The 23,376-nt window shown below is 33.5% G+C and overlaps 1 protein-coding gene across 5 annotated transcripts in view; it reads right to left on the bottom strand.

The window, feature by feature from the left end:
- Positions 1-18,403, bottom strand: part of LOC126750105 (glutathione synthetase-like) — a 49,170-nt gene extending 30,767 nt beyond the window's left edge. The window contains exons 1-3 of one of the 5 annotated variants that reach the window (XM_050459611.1): positions 17,951-18,403; positions 4,669-4,812; positions 4,458-4,585 (exon numbers count right to left, since the gene is read on the bottom strand). In XM_050459611.1, coding sequence (XP_050315568.1) covers positions 4,458-4,585; positions 4,669-4,812; positions 17,951-18,172 — 494 coding nt within the window. In that variant the 5' untranslated portion in view covers positions 18,173-18,403. The remainder of the gene's footprint in view (positions 1-4,457; positions 4,586-4,668; positions 4,813-17,950) is intronic. The other 4 variants (XM_050459612.1, XM_050459610.1, XM_050459609.1 and 1 more) reach the window with 4 other exon arrangements.
- Positions 18,404-23,376: the final 4,973 nt, after the last annotated feature.

Here is a 23,376-nt window from a genome sequence, read left to right as displayed (position 1 = left end):
TAAAAATAACAAAGTTATAGCGATATTAATTAATTTGCCAAATTTAGGTAAGTTAGCTTGATAAATCCTTGTTCGAATAATAAAATGATGTTAGTCATAGAGATTTAATAAAATAAATAAATACTGGCAGTTAAACGTTAGCAAAAGTAAAGCTTGTGCTTTTGTAAAATCTCAATGAGTAAAATGCCTTTTACGCATATTGTAAAATGTAATTAAGTAGAATGTTACCTTGTGCTGAAAAAATAGTGACATGGCGCTAGAAGACTACCGTCAGAGATTCCAGACAACTTACCAAGCCGAACAAACTTTTTAATTCTCTACAGCAAACTTAAAAGTAACGAAAATGTGTGTAAAAGAACTAAAAGAAGGAATTATTTTTTCAAACAAAGAAACATTTTACCTAATGTAGTCTATTGGCCCCAGAAAATCTTTTCCTTGGACTACGACACGTGGCCCGATTCGTTGGCCACCTAGGTCACCAGGGCTAACCCCCCCTCGACTTTTATTTTTTGAGGTTGCATAAAGAATTAAGTCTATAAAAAAATACAGAAACGTTGATGAACATCAAACACATATTCGGCAAATTATTGGGCCAATAGAGTAAAGATCAATCTTAAAAGCTACAAGACGCGTGCTTAAGTGTGGTCCGAAATGTATTGAACAAGATAGCAATGTTTCTGCTAATTTATTGTAAATTAGGTAGGTTTACTTAATGTTATTTTCATATTTCAAAGCCAATTTTCCTAAATTTGGTAAAATTGGTAATGGTAATTACCAATAATAGGTATAATTGGTAAATGGATTTATTATCGCCATAACTTTGATATTTTTATGTTTAGACTATTAGTATAAATACACTTTTATTTTATTTTTTAAATTTATGTAAAAGATGCCATTTAACAAAAGTACATTTTTCACATTTTCTCAAAAACGTGATGATTTTTTTTCTGGTTTCACCATTTTAATCAAGAAAAAAACCTATCCTACTAGTTTGCTAATTTAACCGACCCTGTATCTTAAATATTAAGAAATAGACCAATAGACTAACCCCGTCTACCTGTTTGCCTGTAAGCTTTATTTCAGCACTTAAATGATTGATGGATATCAAGCATTTTTAGATACCGAGAGTTACCAGAGACCAATAGCTTGGATAAACCAATGAGGTTTGAAAGATTTAATGTCGCAGGGTAAACTGTAGGTGTTACTTGGATGTTTAACCCTAGCCCGCGTGAGTGCTGGGAGCTCTTCAATAACGTGACCTGCAGTTTCATCCTCCTCCCCACAACTTAAATGTCTCGTCTTTTTAAGCGCAGTAGTTGTCTAGTGAAAGAGAGGGTTCATCGATGTGTGCTTTAGCCTGTCTCATGCCGAGTGCTACCGTCCATCTCCGAAGGGTTCACTTGTTCAGCAGACTCTTCATTGATGCAACAGCTACTCATTTGGCTATACCAATTATAGATTCGGGGCCTACCGGCCGTTTTCCAGATACCAATCTTGCAAGGCTTGAGTCCGCTTCCTCGCTTCCAGCATTGTCTGAGTGACCAGCCATTTAGACAAGCTGAACCCTGCAGCCAATCATTGCCAGTTCTTCCTGGACCTTGATGAACTCCAGTACGAGTTTGTAGCTCACCTTTTTAGTCGTAACAGCAACCCTGCTGCCCAAAAAAATTGATACCCTGTCCGCAAGTAAAGATTTTCTGTCTGCATTTCAATAGAGTGAGGACTTCAGCCTAGAAGACAGTAGCGTGCTCAGAACCCTGCACTAGCAGTTCATTCTGGAGCCATCTGTATACCAGATGGTTCCCCTGCAATATGGATGACAAAACCCTTGCAATCAACTGTCTCAGGTGCCATCACTGTCCATCAGAAGGACAAGACATTACGGTACGACCTGTGACTAGATTTTTGCATGACCACTCACACCAGCGCGTAGTTCATCAAGGTCATGTAGCTTATGTGCAGTCCTCACTGCCTCCAATTGCATGCGTTCGCATGAAACCCATTACGCTTAGGTGTATGCACGTATCCCTTTAATTTTTGCTTTATCTGTGTAAGGCCACCAAACGATAGACTCGTATGTGGGAAGAGGTTTGACAATAGATGAGTAGATACAGTGAAGGATTTTACGGGACAGACCCAGGTGATACTGAGTCTTCCTGCAGACCTAAAGCGCGCAGGTCTACTCATTTTGATGTCTGCGTGATCTTACTAACAGACTTTAGAATCTAATGTGATTCCCAGAAATCGAACTGTCTTGGAGTATTCCAACTGCATGCCTCCCAAAAAACATGTGTTTATTTAGTGGGTGTTGCAATCTCCATGAGTTGTCATCCTCACGACAATAAATTAATTGTCCACATTTAATGAACAAAAAAAACAATGAAAGGAATATGCGATATTAATGTTATTATGTAATCTATTAATGCATTGTTATTAGCTTCGAAGATCAAGAACATTTTAACAATAATCTTCTTAGGCTTAACTGCTGCAACATTGCATATTCTTTTGAATGTATATTGTTATTTAGCTTTTTTCTCTCACACAAACAGCTAGTTCATATAGTGTTGATAGTTTTTAAGGTTTGATAAAGATTTCAACTTTTCAGTGAGAATAGAGCTCAGTTTAATAAATACAAAGACACTTATGTTATGAGTAAAATAGTAGTCTAATTTTCGAACTTCTGTTGTCTTTTTTATTTTAATTTAGCACGATGTTTCGGTTGGGAAGTATCTCTAACCGTTATCAAGTGTGAATTTTTCTACATGCGTGAAGTGTATTAGATCTTGCAGTGCCATGAATTTAAAATAAAAATAATGAAAATCTATTATACCTCAAGTAAAATGCTGTTTTGCATATAAAGTAGGTGGTTAATCTTTATGTAGGGACTCAATAGTGTATATCAGAAATTGAAATTGAAAATACATTGAATTGAACTCGAAGTGAAAATCCGCTGATGATTTTTAGACCAGTGGACAAATATGAAATCAAAATGGTTATTAGTGCAATAAAAAAATAATAAAACGGAAGTTGTATTTGGTGTTAGGGCCTTCGCTTTGAAGAGTGACAGTCTAAATATGAGATCTATTGTTGGATATTATAAATACTTGTTTTGTGAATGGATCTCCTCAACCTTTACAACTGGCAAAAATATGGCAACAATATTCAAAAAAAAAGGTAACAGGGACAGGACCTGATAGTTCTCGTCCTGTCATTCTGCATTTTTTTGAAAATAATAAAGACTGTAATGTATAATCAATTAGCTACCTTTTCTGGTGAACAAAACATATAATAGTGGCCAGTCAATATGGGTTTAGAAGAAACCTTTCCACAACTGATGGAATATAAAAACTCACATATTTTACTTGTTATGGTATTAAAGACAACGCCTGGGAACTGTAACACTCAGATTTGTTACAATATTTCCAGCTAGTATGTTGTGTTGATACTCTGAATGGTCTAATGAGGATTCCAATAGGCGTGCCTCAGAGAGACAATTCTGGGTTCTTCTCTCTTTCTGATCCACATTAATGATGAGCCAGAAGCAAGACACACAAAAGTAGTCAAGTCATCTCTAGTGTACCATAAGCCGATGATGCAACATTTGGGGCTAGAATTGGAAGAGCAGAGGATACCGGACAGATTCTTGAGAATATTCTCTTAATGGCCAAGAACTGGATTGTGCCAAATAGGCTGGTGTTTAATGAACGTAAAATGAAAATTAAGATTTTTCAAACTAGGAATGAAGACGGCTGATTCTTAGGTCAAGTTCTTGAGTTCATATGGATGCTACTCTCTTGTGGAGTGAAAATATTAATGAATTGTGCTATAGTTTACGTCAAAATATATATGCCATAAAGAAAATTAGATTAACTATTAATGAAGGTGCTGTTGTCAACAGATTATGGTTTATTTAAATAAGCAATGCGATATGGTTTGTTAGTATGGTATAGAGCAGCAAATACAAATATTGAAAAAGTTTTTCAGAAAGAGTTCAATTAATGTTAAACCTAATATCTCTTGTAAAACTTATTTTAAATAACTTAAAATGAACATTGTTAATAACATTAAACTGTATCTAAAATTAATACATGTTAAGCAAAATATCTTATTACAAGAATGTACTCTCTGTGTTCTACTCTGTTTCCTCATATTAAAGCGTTTTTATTCACATTTTAAAATTATTATTTCAACAAATCTAATACTTGATAAGTTGAAAGAAAGGTATCCAAAAACTAGTTAATCTTAACATAGATCTATTTTAAAATAATGAAAAATCAATAAACACTCATAGAAATGTTAAAAAACAATAACAGCACATAGTATATAAAGCATAAATCTAAATTTAGGCGATATTTAGAGTCATGGATATTTACAGAAGCATACTAAGATGAAATTTTCATGGTTGCATAATTTTGGTTGACCATTTTTCAAATTTTTTTGTGTGTGTTGAGGGTTACCTATGGATACTTAAAGAGGCGGGACCGAGCCAACCAAAACCAGCAGCAATAGTATTACATTCCACTTGTTTCCAACTGTTCAATGAGTCCAACATTAAGTCGTTGCGTACTAACCCTAAGCTAAGTGGCTAAATAAATGAAATGAAACATAAATAATGTATGGGATGCAACAACAAAGCAAAATTACTGTCAGGCAATGATTTGCCTTTACCTGGTTAACTCCTTCTTCCATAACAGTTTCCCATATTTTATATAAATTTCCTGTAAATTCATCTACCTGTATTGTGCCCTGTAATGTTTCCTTAAGGAATTCTTGATTATGAGCCACTCTATGCATTAGCTCATTCAGTGTAGTCTGAAAAGATAAAGAATGAGGTTGGGATAAGACAAATTAGGATATGTTTTTAGATTTACAGTCAATTAATTATTATAGTGTATAGTATGCCATTTTATTATCATAGTCGTAGAAGATTCCGTCCAATAAGTTAAAAATAAGATTTAAATAAGATAATTAATGCAAGCAATATAAAATATAAATCATCTTCTCATATTTTCAGTCGTATTATACCCAATAAAAATCTAGATATTAATGGCCAATATAGATTATTTGCTGATGATTGAACATCAAATATAGTAATATTATTATTATATATGCTTCCCTACACACTGTTACCAGCATGACACAAGTCAGAAGTACAATCTGATAATTGAAGTCTTCTCTGTGCTTTTTAACCTGCGTCCAAAGCTCCCATTCCGGCCAGATGGGATTCCACCATTCCTACTAAAATATTGTTGCTGTACTTTGTCTCATCCTATTTACAGTTAATTTAATATGCCTTTGAACTGACGTTTTTCCTTATATCGAAAAAACAGTTAATATATATAATGCAAGAACTTAAACATTGTAAATGTCCACGTGTACAAATTTCCTTGAACACCAAAATTACTTGATATGAATAAGCTGGCTGTCAGCTGGACATATTTATATTGAGTACTCAAAAACATTTTTTCAAAGTCAACCTTCAGGGCAGACTGGAATAATAAGGTATTAGAGGACCTGCTCTGGACTCCCTGTACAGTTTATTAATTGTTAGATGTCAATGTATCAAAAATTGGTAACTTTTTGTCTGGTGAGTTTAGAATTCTATCAGAAGCACCCAAGGATCACACTGGTTCTCTACAAGATTTTAACTAATGATTTTGCTGGAACTTATCATACAGGTATTTAATATTTTCAGACGATGAATTAAATGCAATACTGGTGCTGTCCAACTTTAGAATGATCTGGACCAAATTGCAAAATGGTCTTGAATCCTTTCTATCCTTTCCAATCTTGAGCTTGGCAAGTAGGCCTAAGGAGTCCCTTTTCGCCAACCCGAGAATCACCCACCCCTACACCTCCACTCCCAATGCGCGGTCTTCACTGAGTCAGCTCGTCTTTTTAATAAAGGCTTGCACGTTGTCCCAGTCCAGATCTTTAAGATCTTCCCATTGGAGTGTCGTTGCTCCGAAAGTTTTCCTTCTCAGGCGACTCCACCTATCACAGATACCTAGTATGTGGTATGAAATTCCCCTGTCTCGCAATTCGGACGGGACAAAAGAGCGGGCTTTATCTTATACCAAGAAGGTGTAGATGCCTGTTTAGACAGTTGTGCCCAGTCAGGTTTCCCAACAAGTCTTTGATACTCTGTCGGGTCTTTGCTAGCAGTCGCCTTGCTTTAGAGCCGTCATGGTCTCGTATCATTTCCTTGGCCTGTCTACTTTTTTCTGTCCTTCTCCAATTGTTCCTTGTTTTTTTCCAGACCCAATTATTAAGTTCCCGGGAGATTTGTTTTTTACTGAGACCGAGACAAGGTTCGGGACCTACGAAGGGGCTAACAGAACCTTCTCTAGCCAGTTCGTCGGCCCGCTCATTGCCCTCGACACCCTAATGTCCTGGGACCCATCTAAGTCTCACTTCCCTGTGTGCTGCAAGTCTTTCCAATGCGTCTCTGCATTGCTTGACTAGCGCTGACCCTAGGTTTCTGGATCGCCTTAAGAGCAGATTGAATATCAGAGTAGATGCAAATCCCTCCGTTATCTTCCAATGCTTGTCTGTTGTTTGCTACTTCAAGTATAGCAAACACTTCCGCTTGGAAAACTGTGGTGTGTTTCCCTAGCGGAAAGGATTCCCCTGTGTTCGTTTCCACCCTGTACATTCCGGTTCCAGCCAAATTGGTTTTTATAGATGTAATAATAAGTCCTACTAATGTGTGTGTGTGTAAAAGGTGTCTTGTTTGATCAGGAGATGAATTTCAAAAACTGTATTAAGGTAACTTCTGTCAAAGCTCTTAAGCAGCAATTAGGTTTTATACAGTGCAATAGTAGGGATTTTTCTCCTGAAATTATAAAGCTTTTGTACTTTACTTATGTCCCCCCTTGTATAGAGTATTATTCTATAATGTGGCCTCCTAATTATAAGGTTCATATTGACACAATAGTCAAAACAATTTTTAGGAATGATAATTGATTGCAACTTAAGTTTGAGGTAGACAGTAGAGTGTCATCAGGTTCTTCTACTTTCATATGGCAAAAAATGCCAAAACTTTGGGGTTTATATCTTAAATATTGTATTTGTGTTGCAGAAGAGAGCCATTTGTAGAGTGGGGAGCAATGAATCTGTATAACATATTTTTCTACAAAATAAGATTTTGAATCTTTGTTGCCTATATACATATACTTGAAACCATGGGTTCAGTGACCATCTGCAGACACAGTGACCATCGGCAAGGATAGAACCCCTAGTAGCTATCAACAAACAATTGGTACTCTTCTTACTAAGTAGATGGTCAAAATTTATCATGAAAGATCTCTAAAAAGAACAAACTGACGAAGGCAATGTAAGAAATAATCGTCAGTAACGGGCCTAATAATCCCTTATGCTCTGATGCACCAATTACTCTGTCGGCGGCCCAACTGAACGATTTTATTTCTTAACAGCAGTGAGGATTAACACCAGGTGTGATTTGTTCTCTTCCGACAGCATCTGGATGTTTCTTCGATTATCTGGCACAGCCCTTTTGGAAAGATCTATATTTTACTTCTGGAACAATAAGCTTTAATAATTTGAGATGTATTAATGATACTACAAAGAATACCAAAAGCAGTTTTGACTTGAATATAAAGTTTTAAAAACAATCGAAAATATAATTTGTCCACTAACCAATATTATTAACTCATGCATTACAGTAAGTTTATGTTTGTTATGTTTACGTTTTTCCAAGTGTTTCTGAGGTTGGCAAGGTAAGTTCTGCGTACAAGTACAATGGATCGAGGAATGAACCAACATAGTACAGGCCTATATCAATACTTCCTATTTTCCCCAAATTTTATGAAAAAACACTACACAAACAAATCAAGAAGTACTTTGAATCAAATAGGCTATTTATTCAAAATCAGTTTGGTTTTCACAATTGTGGATTTACCATTACTGCCCAAGTATACTAGCAACTCTTATTCTTGGAGTGTTTCAGCATAATTCAGATACTTTTGCCTCATTTTTTGATCTGACAAAGGCATTTTACTGATCTCCCAGCATATTCCAGATAACATAAAATATTATATGGAGGGCTGATTTATTTAATTTTGGAGTTTATGTGTGTATCTTGGTGGATATATGCTTTTGCTCCTTGCAAAATATATAGCCTTTTGTATAGATAGATATGCTTTTGTTAGAGATTATTTAATGTAGCTCCAGCTCTATAGGTTTATATGAGAAATAATAACCATAAATCTGGGAAAATTAATTACTTTTATAATGAAAGCTATAATAAACTGCTAGACTATACACAGTAATAAAAATATATGCCAAATATATTTTATGGTTAATCAAATTTTAAAATGAAATTGTAAAACAGACATAAAATTCATATTTAAATATTGATGATAACTTTCAATATGTCTTATTTTTAAAAATGCACTAACATCAGCTATTCTTAGGATTTTCTGTTCAGAAACTTTTGCCTCATTTTTTAACCTGACAAAGGCATGATTTCATCTAGTTCATCTAGAATATGATTTAGTGGATGCAATACATTATGTAGAATTAGATACTTGTGAGAAGCTGGAGTCTTAGTTTGTTGGTAACAAGTTGTCCCTGAATTCTTCATAAATAAAAGACTCAAATAATGAGTTTTACTCAAGCACACAGAGCTGATGTTACTGATGCAATGCCTGTAAACTTCTTTGGAGTATACTAGGATCCAGTATGACTTGGTCAGGGCATGTGGATAATTTGTGTAAAAAACTGTTCAGTATCTTATGCTCATATTATCTTATAAGGAATATATAATATCATTCTCTCCATGACTTGGAAGATTATCCAACTTTTAGGAAGCATCTGAAAATCTTTTTCCTTGTTCAGGCCTTTTATTCCTTTGAGGAGTACTTTACCTGTAATTTTGATTTATTATAATAGATCTGTGTGTAGTGTCTAGTGTAGTATAAAAAAAAATTGTATTTATTATTTAATCATCAATGTAACAGAGAATTTTATTAGAGAGTTTATTATGTATGTACCATTTATATCGACTTATGTAATATTATTATCTAACATTTGCATAAGGAGATTTTTTTTTATATAAGAATAGGTGGATGACTGATTCAAGATTAAAGTTCTTGACACACATCACTGAGATAGGAAAACGGGTGGCTTGTGGTTGCTATGCTGTGAGGTTGGTAGCTTGTGAATTGTATACCAGGATTGCTAGAAACATTTATTATGCCCTAGTTGAGTCTCATCTATGATATGGCATTTGCTTCTGGGGCTCCTGTGGCAAGGCCTTTTTTTAAACAATTTTTATTTTCCAAAAACGAGCGGTTAGATTTATATGTGGCTTAAATCGTTTTCAATCTTGCAAACCAGTTTTTCAGTCTCAAAAAATATTAACACTGCTATGCTTGTTGATTCTAGAAACCTGTTGTTTGACCCACACTAAATTTAATTCAATCATAGCTGCTAATAACCCTAATTTTACAAGAAGTTCTCATATTGTACCCTTGCCTGTACCTCACTCAACATTAACAAAGAATTCCTTAATTTATTCCAATTTAAAATTTTTTAACCATCTTCCTTTTTTGATTCAAAAAATTAAAGGCAAGAATAAATTTGCAGGGGAATTAAAGCACTTGGTGCTGGTGAAGGCTTACTACAGATTGTCAGAGTATTTAGAGGATAATTTTGATTTAAATTTTTAATATTTTATTATATATTTTTTTTAATCTTGTATTTTTTGTAAAAATTTGTGCATTTGTTTTATTTAGTGTAGTTTTTATTCAGCTTGTGCTTTGTTCATAACAATGTTATTTGTTGAAACAATAAAGCTTTCTTCATGCATTCATATGTGTTTAAAAAACACATTATCCCCTAAAACACAAAGTGACATAACTGCAATTTCCAAAACATGTTAGTTATGTCACTTCATGTTTTGGGGGACAACATGTTCAAAAAACAGAAGACATTGTAAGATTTCATTCATTTGGAGTTTATCTTCCATAGGCACACCCTTCAGAAGTTGTTTTGTATGTACCGTTATAAGTAAGATGCTTAATTGCATTCCATTTATAGTTTGCAAATTGACTGTATTATTAGATTTAAGAAACATTTAAAAAGAATATTGCTCACTAAAGCTTATTATTTTCTAGGCAAGCTTTTTAGTGATGATCTATTTTGGTTATCAAATATGTGTGTCTTTAACTTTTTTAATTTTATTGTAAGCATATTTTGCTTTATTTGTATTTAGTGAAAGCTCGACTTAGTGGTTTTAAGTTTTGCTGGCTGAGTTTAAGATAATAAAGCTTTTTGAATTTGAATATTAAAATTATCCAAAAAAAAAACAATTCTAAAAATAAAATGCTAATGTTAAAATCTAGCAATTTCATTAAAAAAATCCTTGTAAATCCAATTTGTGACTGTAATAATTTAGTCAAAATAAAAGCAAAATAAACCACAAATTTTGCAGATATAACTACTTCTTAAACATCAGCCAATAGGGCAGACAGTTTTGCATTAAATGCATTAAAATTTCAATAAAGTGCTCACTAGTGTATGGTGCATTTTTATGAACTAGTGTAATGACCCTATACCATTTAACTTTAAGTTAATTTTCTTTATTTTCATGTGATTGATTTGGCTTCAAATTATACATATTAAGAAACAGTCAAAAAGCCTTCTTGTATAGTCATGAAAACGATTTATCTAAATTACTTGTGCAGATATAAAACCTACAACCTTGTAGTCTGTTTTTTGAGTTAAAACGAGGGGTAAATATCTGGGGATTTATGGTGTACACTCTAAAGGATTTACGGGATTTATTAAGGAATTATAAAAATGTTTGGGGATTTATCGCGATTTTTGAGGATTTACGGGGATTTATGGGGATTTATAAAGAATTATTAAGGATTTACAAAGGATTTAAATCATCTGTTTATGTTTGACGCATGCACATAACATATTTAACATGTGGCAACAAGTCTGAAACAGCAGGCGCCGGCGCCGCTAGCTGTCGAGTTACACCGAGAGTTACACGTGAAAACGCATAGCATTATTAAATACACCTTCGCATCAAGACTATTAATATTTTCTGCTGGTGTTTTAGGATTTTTGTTTTTCTTTATATTTGGCAAGTTTTTATGGAATAACAGAGAATTGAAGAAAAGTGGTAGATTATTATTTATGTAAAGTGTAAAGAAAATTATCATCTCAGGTAAGTGATGTTTTCTCGGATGTTTTGGTTTTTGAATATTTATATTCTGTGTGGGGTATTTTACTAAACTAATTATGACAATTATCTTCTTATTTTAAGATCTTGCTTTGTATAATCCGGTATAATCTGTATAAATACGCTACACTAAAAAAAAAGATATTGCTGTAGAAATTTTAAAATTTATACCGTATTTTCATTTCAAATAGTACCTATCGGTTCTAAATCTAAGTATCTGCTGCCAAAAGTAAAGTTATTTTCATATGCAAGTTGTTGTTGAAAGCAGCTTATTGGTCCAAAAAGGATCCTCTCTTTTTACAGTCAAATTTCGAATCCATTTATCCTACGTTCTATAATAAATGTTTATGTTTTGTAAATTATTTTAATCACTTATTCGATGATCTTGAAGGTATATACCTAATACAGTATATCAGTCGAACAAAATACTTAGGCTATCAGCGTTTATTTAACTTTTCTTCGAAGTTTTTAGTTATATTTAAGATGGTTTCTTAATTAATTGGTTTTTCGTATTTAGGTTTCAAGATTAAATCATTTGCCCAGTTGGCTGTAAAATAAAATACTCAATGGCAGAAATAGGGGAGGAAACTAGAGGGGAAATCGGGGAGCAAGACATTTTTGTTGAGGCGGCAAATGACTTAAATATTGCTATTTCACCTGTGATTAGAAATGTTTTACGGATTAGTGGTTTTAATAATCCATTGTTACTTGGAAATATTTGTGATCAAGATGTGCTTGATATGAAACACTTCATGCGTGAAACAGCGCCGCTGGTGATTACCGAAAATGAATATAAATCCTACTATGGGTTATTTCATGAAAAAAAAGAATGCTTTAAGGTTGTACCAGGGCAAAGATCATTTTTCTTATAGCTGAATACTTTAAAAACAAAAAACAAATATAAGTATTTCCATGAAAAAATTGCGTTATCATCCACAAATAACAGCTTAACCGAAAACCAAACATTGAGCAATAAAGAAGTTCTCTCGAAAGTTCTTGAAGACCAAGACTGGAAAGGTAATAAATTTATTCTAGATTATTTGTAGCCAATTATGATTTTTTTTTCTTATTTTTAGGTAGTTCTAGTAGTAGTTCTCAAAATAAGGCTCAAGAGAAGATAGTCGACTTCACGAATGAGACTCGCCATATTTTAATCACAGTAAAAAAGTAGTTAAAGGGAAAGTCTGCAAGTGTTGAAGCCTGGAACAATTTAAAAGAGAAGTTTTCGCGAATTTTCTTTGAAACAAAGTATGGTAAGCGAGACGAGTTATGTTGTGTAATGCGGTGTTTTTGTGAAACATCACACAAAATTTTGAGTCCCCAAGAAGAAAAATCTTGCTCCGAGATGGGTGTTTGGTAATTTCTACAAACATTTAATGGCACATCTGATACTGCAACCAAGAGCACATCACGATCGACGTCGTACTGCAAGAATAAATTAACGCAACAAAATCTTCTGACTAATTTTTTCCGAAAAGAAAACATTTCACCTTCAACGAAACATATTAGCGAAGTCGTAGATGTTCACACTTCTGCGGATGATGGAAATTCGAGAGAAAAGCCAAATAATTCAGATATTGACATTCTAAAGCCTCTGGAAAATAAATCAACCAAATCTTCCGAGAGTGCTTCTTTTAAAGATAAAGCGACAAATGCACCCCACATAAATATTATATCCAACCAAGTTATTCGAGAAAGTTATAAGAATTCCTTATCCTTGCATACATCTGGAGATAGTTGTGATGATAGCTCTAAAGGTAAAAACTTTAACCAAAGTGTTAAAAGTTCCCTCACAGAGTCCCCTTTAATGTCGTGCAATAACTTGGTTCAATCGAAAGTTCACTCTTCCTCGCCGACTTTGTCTAAATAGTCATCTCCTAAGTATCAAAGGTTAGAAAGTGCTAAACGCAAACGACTAAGTGAAATTCTTAGTCCTAGCCTCGGTCCTAGCAGTACTCAAACTTGCATCACTTCATATTTTTCTGTCATCAATGAAGTTAGCAATTATACTAAGAATATTATCGAACGAAAAGATGACATAGGATTGCAACTACAAACTGTTCTGGACAATTTTGAGGCAAATTTAAGCAATAAAGAACCCAGATGTCCAGATCATATCAACTCACCAAGCCAACTGTTTGACTTATCTGTAAGAAATTCAAGCCAGTCAAAATATCGGAATGCATATAATGACCCAATAAAGTACTTCTCGTTATATTTATTTTATGTAGGTAGACGGTTGCTTTATGAAACGCTTTACGAAAATATGAGAGGCAGTTTACCATCCATAACCTGTTTAAATAAATTTATTGCCAAAAATTCTTTAAACATAGAGGAAGGATTTTTTGACTATGATGGCATTTGTACGTTTATGAAGCAAAGAAATTTACCTAACGTTTTATGGATCAGCGAGGATGCAACTAGAGTAACCAGCAAAATTGAATATGATTCGAGGACTAATAAGTTGGTTGGTTTTACTATGCCATTGGTAAATGGAATACCTGCAAGAGACTCGTTTTTAGCAACATCTGCAAAAGCAATACAGGACCACTTTAAAAACGCTACCAGGTCAAATTATGCATATGTAATTATGGCCCAACCCACATCACAGAACGCGCCAGGATACTGTCTTGCAGTGTTTGGCACAGATAATAGATTTACAGCAGCCAATGTTACAAAAAGATGGCAGAATATAAAATTAAATTTTAAAGAGCGAGGTGTTATTGTATTGGGTTTTGGCTCAGATGGGGATACACGTCTTTTAAAGGCAATGAGACAAGGCGCTAAATTGTGCTGTACCGAAGTCCTGCTACGATCCAAATGGAGGTGGTTTCAAGCAAATTATAGTACAGAAGATGGTACTTCTTATATTCAAGACACGGTACATATAGCAACCAAGTTACGGACTAGACTGCTTAACCCTAAAATCAAGTTAAAGTTCGGTAATGTTTATGCAAGTTCTAAACAATTGGAGCAATTAATTGCAGAGCACTCCAAAGACAAGCACCTGTTGACATATTCTGATTTAAAATTAGAAGATAAAATGAATTTTAAAGCAGCAGAGAAAATATGTTCAAATAACGTTATTAGCTTATTAGAGCAAGATTCAGAGAATTCAGGTACTGTTGCCTATTTGAAATTGATGCGCTTAGCTACTAGTTCGTTTTTAGATTACAAAATGGATGTCAGAAGTAGAATCTATTCAATTTGGTACTGCGTTTTCTTTCTTAGAATTGGGCGTCAGTGGCTTGTAAAAAACAAATACAAAATTGGAGAACATTTTATCTCATCAAACTGCTATGCTTGTATAGAATTAAATGCCCACTCACTAATTAATATTATAATAAACATCCGTGAAAATCCACTTTTGTCAAGTGACATGTTCCTAACAGTACTTTTTGGAAGCCAGAATTGTGAACAAACTTTCAGGACTACACGGTCTATGACCTCCACATATTCTACAGTGGTTAATTTCAGTGTTAAAGATATTTTGGGGCGTTTAGATAGAATCAAGACAGTAAATTATATTATACATGATCTCAAAGATGTCATTGTATTTCCAAGGGAAAAGAAACATCAAGAGAAAATTAATATTGTCACCGAGAGTGAAACAAATTTGCTAGGAGTTACAAATCTAAAAAACTTTACAGATACTATGATAGCTGATGCAGTAGTTCGTGCAATGCAAGACGCTCTAATATGTGCGCAAGAACTGGGCATTTCTGCCTAAGAAAATAATTTGTATTATTCCGCAATTCCACCAATAACAGACCAGATGATGAGGAGGATATGCAGATAGATGATAATATAATTGACATTAAAGATGATAATTAATGCAATGTTTTACTCGAAATTTCACCTAATGAGCTTCAACACTACAATTTTACTTCTCTACCAGTAGAAACTGAAGATTTTAATGGCGATGACTTAAACAATCCAAATAGCCAGTTATTTAAGGATTTATGCGATATATCTCGTATTGGAGTTATGGATAACCTTATTTTGAGAAATTATGATCAAAAATTAATGGATGAAAAGATTGAAGAGGGTCCATATATCAGAGTCACTATTGCTGATAAATCAAAAATTATCAGAAAGTCATCGCTCGTTGGTTGCTGGAGGAAACTAAAAATAGGGTTAGTACAGACAGACTTAATCGTTTTGTCGTAAGAACTACAGGAAGACATGAAAGGACTAAAAAAGAAGAAAGGAAAAAAATATTTTATCAAAATCTCCATCAAAATATAAAGAAAAATACAGAAAGAGAAGTGAGACAGATAGCTCAGATAGTTCGGAAGATACCTCGATCATAAAATACGATGACAGTCCTGATACAGAAACATTTTCTGAAGATGATATCGATATGGAAACTAATGTAAATGAAAAGAAAAACCTAAAAGAAAACGCACAAAAAGATTTCCCCTACAAAAATTCTAGTTTATCCCTCGGTTCATCCGTAATTTTAACTTCAGTAGAGATTGATACATTTTATGCAGTATATTATGACGAAGGTTGGTATGTTGGAAAAATATTAAGAAATATTGATGGCAATGCCGATAATTCCATGGTAGAAATGACATTTTTAAGACAAATGAAAAGAAAACGATATGAGTTTATATAGCCTGGGAAACAAGACATATCAAATGTAGAAGTACAATATATTTTTTTTGAACCTATATTCATAGAGGAAAATGAACTGAATATTTTCCACATTGGTGAAGATGTCTTAAAGCAGATTAATATTAGTTACAAAAAGAAACAGCAAAACTGTTTTGCAACATAATTGCATTTTATCTGCAAATCAGTTTGGATTTCAAACGGGAAAAGGGACTCATGACGCTGTTTTCGGCTTTTTGGAGAGTGTCTATGTGTCCTTAAATTCTGGAGAGTCCGCGGCGGCAGTGTTTTGCGATTTATCCAAGGCATTTGATTGTGTAGATCATGGAATACTGCTGTCTAAGCTCAATAATTATGGCTTTAGAGGTGTGGCATTGCAATGGCTGGAATCCTATCTGTCTAATCGTACCCAAAGAGTTACAGTATCTGGATGTTTATCCGATTCCAGATCCCTTAAAACTGGAGTACCTCAGGGTTCAGTGTTAGGACCACTATTATTTTTGCTCTATGTAAATGATTTGGGTTCATTAAAACTGCAGGGCAAAGTGGTTCAGTTTGCTGATGATACCACCATTTTATGGAATCATAGAGATTCTGATAATGTTAGAGCCCAGGTTTTTAAGGATCTTAAGATTTTATCGGAGTGGTGTGCTGCAAACAGGCTTGTATTTAATGTGGGCAAAACCTTTATTATGGGATTTAAGTGTGACATTCAGGGCCTTATGTTTAGTGAAAACTCCCCCTTGCAAAACAAAGAAAGCTGTAAGTTCCTTGGTATTACCATTGATAGTCGCCTTCGCTTCGAAGATCATATCCTAAATCTTGCATCAAAATTATCCTCTGGATGCTTTGCAGTAAGAATGGCGGGGCATGAGCTGGGAGGGGTAGTTGCACGTTCAGTATACTTTTCTTTTATTGAGTCCCACCTTCGTTATGGCTTGCCTTTTTGGGGTTTAAGCAACAAGGGATTATTAAACATAATTTTTGTGATTCAAAAAAAGGCAGTTAGATACCTATGTTCCGCTGGGTTAAGAGATTCTTGTAAACCTCTCTTTATATCCCAAAAAATCCTAACTCTTTTTTCTCTTTTTATCTTAGAAACAGCTACTCTTATTCATAAATGTCCTAAACCTCCCTCTAACACTGGTCATATGACTCGCCAGGTTAACGATTTTCCCTTACCAATCCCTACATCCTCCCTCACCAAGAACTCACTTATATACCTGAGCAAAAAAATTTACAACCATGTTCCTCTATGTATCAGACAAATTTTAGAAGAGATTCAAAAAGGAATTAAAATCACTTTTATTATCCAGGGCATATTATAGCCTTGACGATTTTTTCAATGATACCTTTTAACCTGTGCTCTGACATCATTTTAGTGTTTTAGTTATGTTTCCTGTTAAATAATTTAATTTACTTCTTCTAAATTCTGTTTTATTGACAGCTTTACTTATTTTTTAATGAAATTTATCAAAAAGATGCTTTTTTTTTTCTCAATCTGTTTTGTTATGATTAATTTTGGTAATGTGTGTAAATGTTATGGTAAAGTGTTTTAGATGTTATGTTTGTTTGAAATTTGAAATTTAAAGTAAATTTGGAATTTTTTAGTTTTTAGGATGCTTGTACACAAGATTTTGTTGTCTTACGTAATATAGCACTTTTTCTTTCTTCTTCTTTCTTTCTTCTGTTTAGATATTAGTTAGTTTTAAATGTTTGTTAACCTGTTATATCTTACCTTGTAAGGGCACTATTTAAAAATAAAAAAATTTAGTTTTTCGAATGCATCTTATTTTATGAAAATCCATCCCAAATCATAAAGGTATTGCTAAATAATTAGTGTTTATGCTAAATATCTAGTTAAAAACTAAATAAAAAAACAGACTATATTAAACAAAATTATCAATTGCTAAGGTTTTATTTTGGATTTATGGGGATGTATGGGGATTTATAGAAAGTTAAGGAGATTTATGGGGCTTTATGGGGATTTATGGAATTTATAGAGGGATTTACAAGAATCTATGGTGATTTAATGGGATTTAATAGCCAAAAAGGAATTATGGTGTACAACATTCTACACAGATATTTACCCCTTGAGTTACAATCAATTGTCCTTACCTGTATTTCAACAGCTTTTTCAAATTCCCTTCTTGGAAAAGTTGAAGGTAACAACAAAAATGGGGCGAAGTCAATAGAGTCCTCACTAAAGTTGGTCCTGGATCTAATTCCAATTCCATGCATTACAGCCCAGTCTTTGGTCTTTTCTATCACTTCTTTCAACTGGTTTTCCTCAATTGGAATTGGAATGCAGCTTGGGAGTGTCATTATTGATGTTGACATGGTTTGTCTTGTGGTATTTATGGAGCCCAAAGCTTAGAGGCAAATATATAACTCAGTTACCTTACCAATAATGTAATGCAAATAGTGATACATGAAACAATGCGGCAATTTCTTATCAGTTTAGGTGAGTAAACAAAAATTTAGAAGTAGATATTTCAAGAGTTTCAACAAAAAATGCAAGGTAATGAGAACAAATAATTGTTTACATTACATTATGTTTTGAGACGTTTATGTTTTTGACGCCAGAAGTTAGGTTAGAGTGTAAAGTTTTAATATAAATGGGTCCAATTATTGCGAATTATAGATATTTTAAGATTTTGAAAGCATAAATATTAAATTCAATTAACCATAGAGATTACTTAAATGTTAATTTAATATTAATATTTATGCAGCTTTTGAAATTGGCGCCATAAAAATATAATAATATATTTGACAGGTCTGCACGTTTCATCAAATTGCACATTGCCCTCTTGTTACTACTTGCATAACTATCCTAGGGCCGTCTATGAATTGGGACTAATTAGTTTTCTGCACTGTAGAATTGAGCGAATACTGGTCTACTTAGGTAGGTTTTCTCTAGATGGCGACGCTAGTATTGTACTGTTACGATTCCTCTCAAATTCATTAATTGTGAATGTTCTAATTTGTTAACTACTATGAGAACCTATTATATTATTGTATTGTAAAACTAATACCATTTTATTAATCTGCAGATATAAATTTAAATCGTTTGGATGCCCAACATAACGTGAGAAGCTAAGGCGGTAGGTTTCACTTGTATAACTTTTGATACCGGGTGGCCACTTAAGCGAGGTAAGCGACTGTATCTCAGAAACTAATAATCGAAGAACCTTCAAACAAAAAATGTTGTTAGAAAAGCGGGCTAAAAAAATGCTGGAAAATATTTTTAAGTTCATTGGTCGGCCGATAGGCGGCGTTACAGCTAGTTAAAAAATTAAAATTCAATTTTTTGCAAAAAACATACAATAACGGGCATTCTAAAATATTATTGTCATAATCTTCAAACATTTCCACACAAAAAAGTTTAAACAAAAATTTCCGTCACTTGTCAAATAAAGTAGTGGGGAAGTTTTTAGCTTGAGTGAGGCTGAAAGTTGGCTCTGGGGGGGCCGATTCTTTTGTAACAGTGTTGCCGCACCGACTTTTTGAAATGTACTTACCAAAAGCAATTAAATGTACTAAAATTTACGATAAGGTGAAATGGTATTCGTTTCTCGTAGAAAATCCCTTTTTTGCACTGATAGAATTAAACAGCTATGTTTTTTAAAGTATTTTTATTTCTTTTTATTATAAAAAAAAAACAAAAATAAAAATATAAAATTAAATCTCTAATTCATTTATAATTATTTAATAACTGCCAAAAACTAAATCTAGTATGTACTGAGGGCCAATTTTACAAGTTCGAGTAAACACCAAACTGAAGATTAGTTTGACATTACTGACGTATATCTAATGATGTAAATGTCAACAACGTCAATCTAATCTTCAGTTTGGCGTTTACTGGAACTTGTAAAATTGGCCTTTACTAATTTATACTTAGAATAATATTATATATGTATAATTAAGTAATTATAAATAATTATTTATAATTCCTTAATTCGGCAGGAGGTTGCCACTGCCAACAAGTTGTGTTTCTAATAACCTCTTTGGTTAAAAGTAGATTGTGGCATGTTGCTGTTTCTAACAAATTTCTATATTTTCTTTTAATTAGGTTAAGACTTGAAAATATTCTTTCAGCCGCAGCGCTCCCATGTGGTAAACACAATATATTTAAAAAAAAAAGAATTCAGAGAAGGAAACATAGGTTCATTTAGAGAGTTTTTTATTAGGCCCAATTCAATTACAAAGTTCTCTATATCCATGTTTTTTAATCTTTCCAGCGACACATCAGAAAGTGAAAGCACCCGCCACTCTAAATTAATGTCTTCATATTTGTCTGTATGAACCATATTAGGGAAATATTTTACAAGGGGAATAATGGAAAGGGCTTTTTTATCGGAAAAAATATTTTTTGAAAAGCTAATTCTATGTAAAAATTTAGGCAGTTTAAGCGAAAGAGTTGTGTAATTCGTTTTTATCTATTGGGTTATTTTCAATAATTTCCTGTACCTTTACCCCAAAATATACCCCCTCTAACGGCAATAAAATAGCAGGATCTTTGATATGAATTTTGTCAATAGGCGTACTGTTAACATAATTTGAATTTAAAAAATTTGTTAGAATTTGTTTATAAACAGAAGAAATTCGGAGCAACAATTAATGTAAACGGGGCTTTTCTGATTGGAACTCGATATTAATTGCGTTAATTATTTTGAGGCTATAAGATAGAAATGATAAATACATTTTCGTAATTTTATTATTAAGTGCTGATAATATGTTGTTAATTTTTGGGGAGGATTCTTCACAAGCAGTTTCGGTAAAATATAATATGAGAGCATTATACTGCTCTAAGACTCTGTCCACAACTTGTTGTAGCAACAACCACACCTTGTCTCAGAAAGTCGTAAAATTTTATGTGGTTTCAGCTCACAAAAAGCTGGAAATTCTTTTAAAGCATTCATTCTTTTTGAACTGTGAGAAAAGTGAGCATAAATATCTTTTATTAATTCGTCTAGTTTTTTTGGTATTTTAGCACAAGCATAAGATGAACATAAATTAAAAGAATGCGAACTACATCCTACTACGACTAAGTTTGGTAATCTTTTTTTTAAAAGAGCATGAACGCCATTAAATTGTCCCATCATTGTAGCACAATTATCGGCTGCAAAACCTGCCATATTTTCTATGTTAACTCCTGATGATATAAGGTAATTTGTAAAACATTCGTAGATTGAGACAGCTGTAGAATTATCCTCAAGCTCAAGGAGTCCTAAGAAGGCATCTACAGTCTTGTTTTTAAAATACCTTACCAGAATAGCTAAACATTCTTTTGTGGATACATCAGTGGTTTCGTCGATGATAATTGAACAAAAATTTTTATTTAAATCAGCAACAACTTGTTTTTTAGCGTACGAACCAATGCATTCATTAACTAATTTGGTAGTTTTAGTTCTGCTGCAAGAAATTCCAGCGGCAATTTCCGAATCTGGACAAATAGTTTTTATTAACCTGGGTAAATGTTCCATGGTTTTAATACGTTCGTGTCTGTTACTGTATACACGCGTCACTTACTGCCTTAGTTTAACCATCTTTTTTTCACTGCTTCAATACAAAAACATAGTCGTGTTGCATATTAAACTCTTTGTTAAATTATAATCTACAAGTTAGTAGAGTCTACATGACAGAATTTCAATTCGTTTTCACGTAATAGAGATGAGAAGAAATAACAATAGTGACCGTCGTAAATTATCAATAGTAAGAATTTAAGTTCAATTGTGTTATCAGCAGGTGAACTTTTTTTTTTTGTTCGTGGTTCCTCCGTATGGTTAGCGTGTTTTGTCGCATTCCCGTGGATTTTAAACTGTAGAGAGCTCCTGAAATTTAGCGTTAGCGATAGCGTAAGACGTCCACCATGGTTTTTTATCTGTGTTGCTGTTTGGTGAATTAGTTTCTTTGATAATGATGATTGATAATCTTGTAATGGATCCCAAAAGTAAATTTCGATGCTGTGCAAATAAAACCTTCAATAATTACTTATGCATTCAGTGCTTGGGTTTTTTTCACCCCAGCTGCCTGGAAAGAGATTTTCGAACCCATGAAAAACTCGAACAAGCAAAGATATACTGCTCTGACACATGTAAGGCATCAGCTTCCACATCCAGCTGGATATCTACAACAGAACATGATAGGACCCTTAAACAGGTTGCTAGGCTGCAAACCATAGTAAATGACAAGAGTATTCTTATTGAGCAGCTAGAAACTTCACACAACCAAGAAATTTTGTCTCTGGAAAAAAAAATGGATAATCTTTATACTGAATTGAAATCTAAGGAAAATGTCTTCAAAAAGCAGCGCAAAAAAACTCAAGAATTTGAGGAAGACATATTGGACATGGAAAGAAAAATGGTTGTGGAATTAAACTGCAAGAGAGAAGAAGTTTTAAAGTTGAGATCTGATATCGACAGGATGTCCCAGACTGAGAAGGATTTTGACAGGCTCATTTCAGAACCGAAGGAAAAAATAAATCAACTTCAAAAAGACCTGGAGGAAACCCATGCTCTTAGCAGAAATATGATCACTTCTATTAGACTTCTTGAGGCTGAAAATCACTCTTACTCTTGTGAAATAGCTTCCCTTAGAAATGATTTACTGTCTTTTAAAATCTCAAAGACTCCAATGGTAATCCAAGAGTCTGATGACGTTGAACCACATACCAACTCTATGTATATGGTGGAACCAACAAATAATTCTGTCAAGTCAAAAGAACCATCTTCATATAAACATAGCTACTCCTATACAAATAAAACACGCCTCTCTTTACCTAAGAAATCCAGAGTTTTTATTTATGGAGACTCTAGTGCCAGACGTCTATCATCTATTCTCAGGGAATTGTCAGGTGCTTGCTATGATATATCAGGAAAAGTAATGACTGGCGCCCCTTTTCACAGACTAAGTAAGGACCTTTTTGGCAATGTCATTAATTATAATAGTAAAGATAATGTAGTTGTATGTCTTAACTTAAGTTTTACGCAGGTCACACTGTCTAGTCTAAGTAATCTGTTGTTTATAGGAAAGAGTACTAATCTTATCTTGTGTATTACATATAATTTCAGTCACAGTCGCTTCTACTTTAAGACTCTTAAATACATCAATTCATTCATAAGAAATAAAAACCTATCTGTGAGAGTTATCACTAATGCTTTTGAAGGGCCATCACATCGGCTATCACCGAAATCACTTTGTGATATTTTATCATTATATATATCTACCACTCACTCTGCCTTAAAAATAGTATCAAAAACTATACCTTGTATGGATATAACATGGAATAGTGGACCTCTGGAACACAACAAAACTTTTTTAGGCCAAACTCAGTCGGAGTCCATTTTGCTTTAGCCCTTTTAAATATTCAGTCAGTCAGAAATAAATCTGATGAACTCTCTTTATTTTTAGCATATGAAGATAACCCTGTCATTGTTGTTTTGACTGAACATTGGCTCAAACAGGGTGAACCTTTTTTCATAGAAAGTTATGCTCTTGCATCCATCTATTCCCGTACTCAGTATAATCATGGTGGAACTTTG

The sequence above is a fragment of the Anthonomus grandis genome, chromosome 2, assembly GCF_022605725.1.
Source record: "Anthonomus grandis grandis chromosome 2, icAntGran1.3, whole genome shotgun sequence".
Taxonomy (NCBI): Eukaryota; Metazoa; Arthropoda; class Insecta; order Coleoptera; family Curculionidae; genus Anthonomus; species Anthonomus grandis.
Note: the sequence above shows the minus strand (reverse complement) of the source record. Positions and strands in the feature narration are given on the sequence as shown.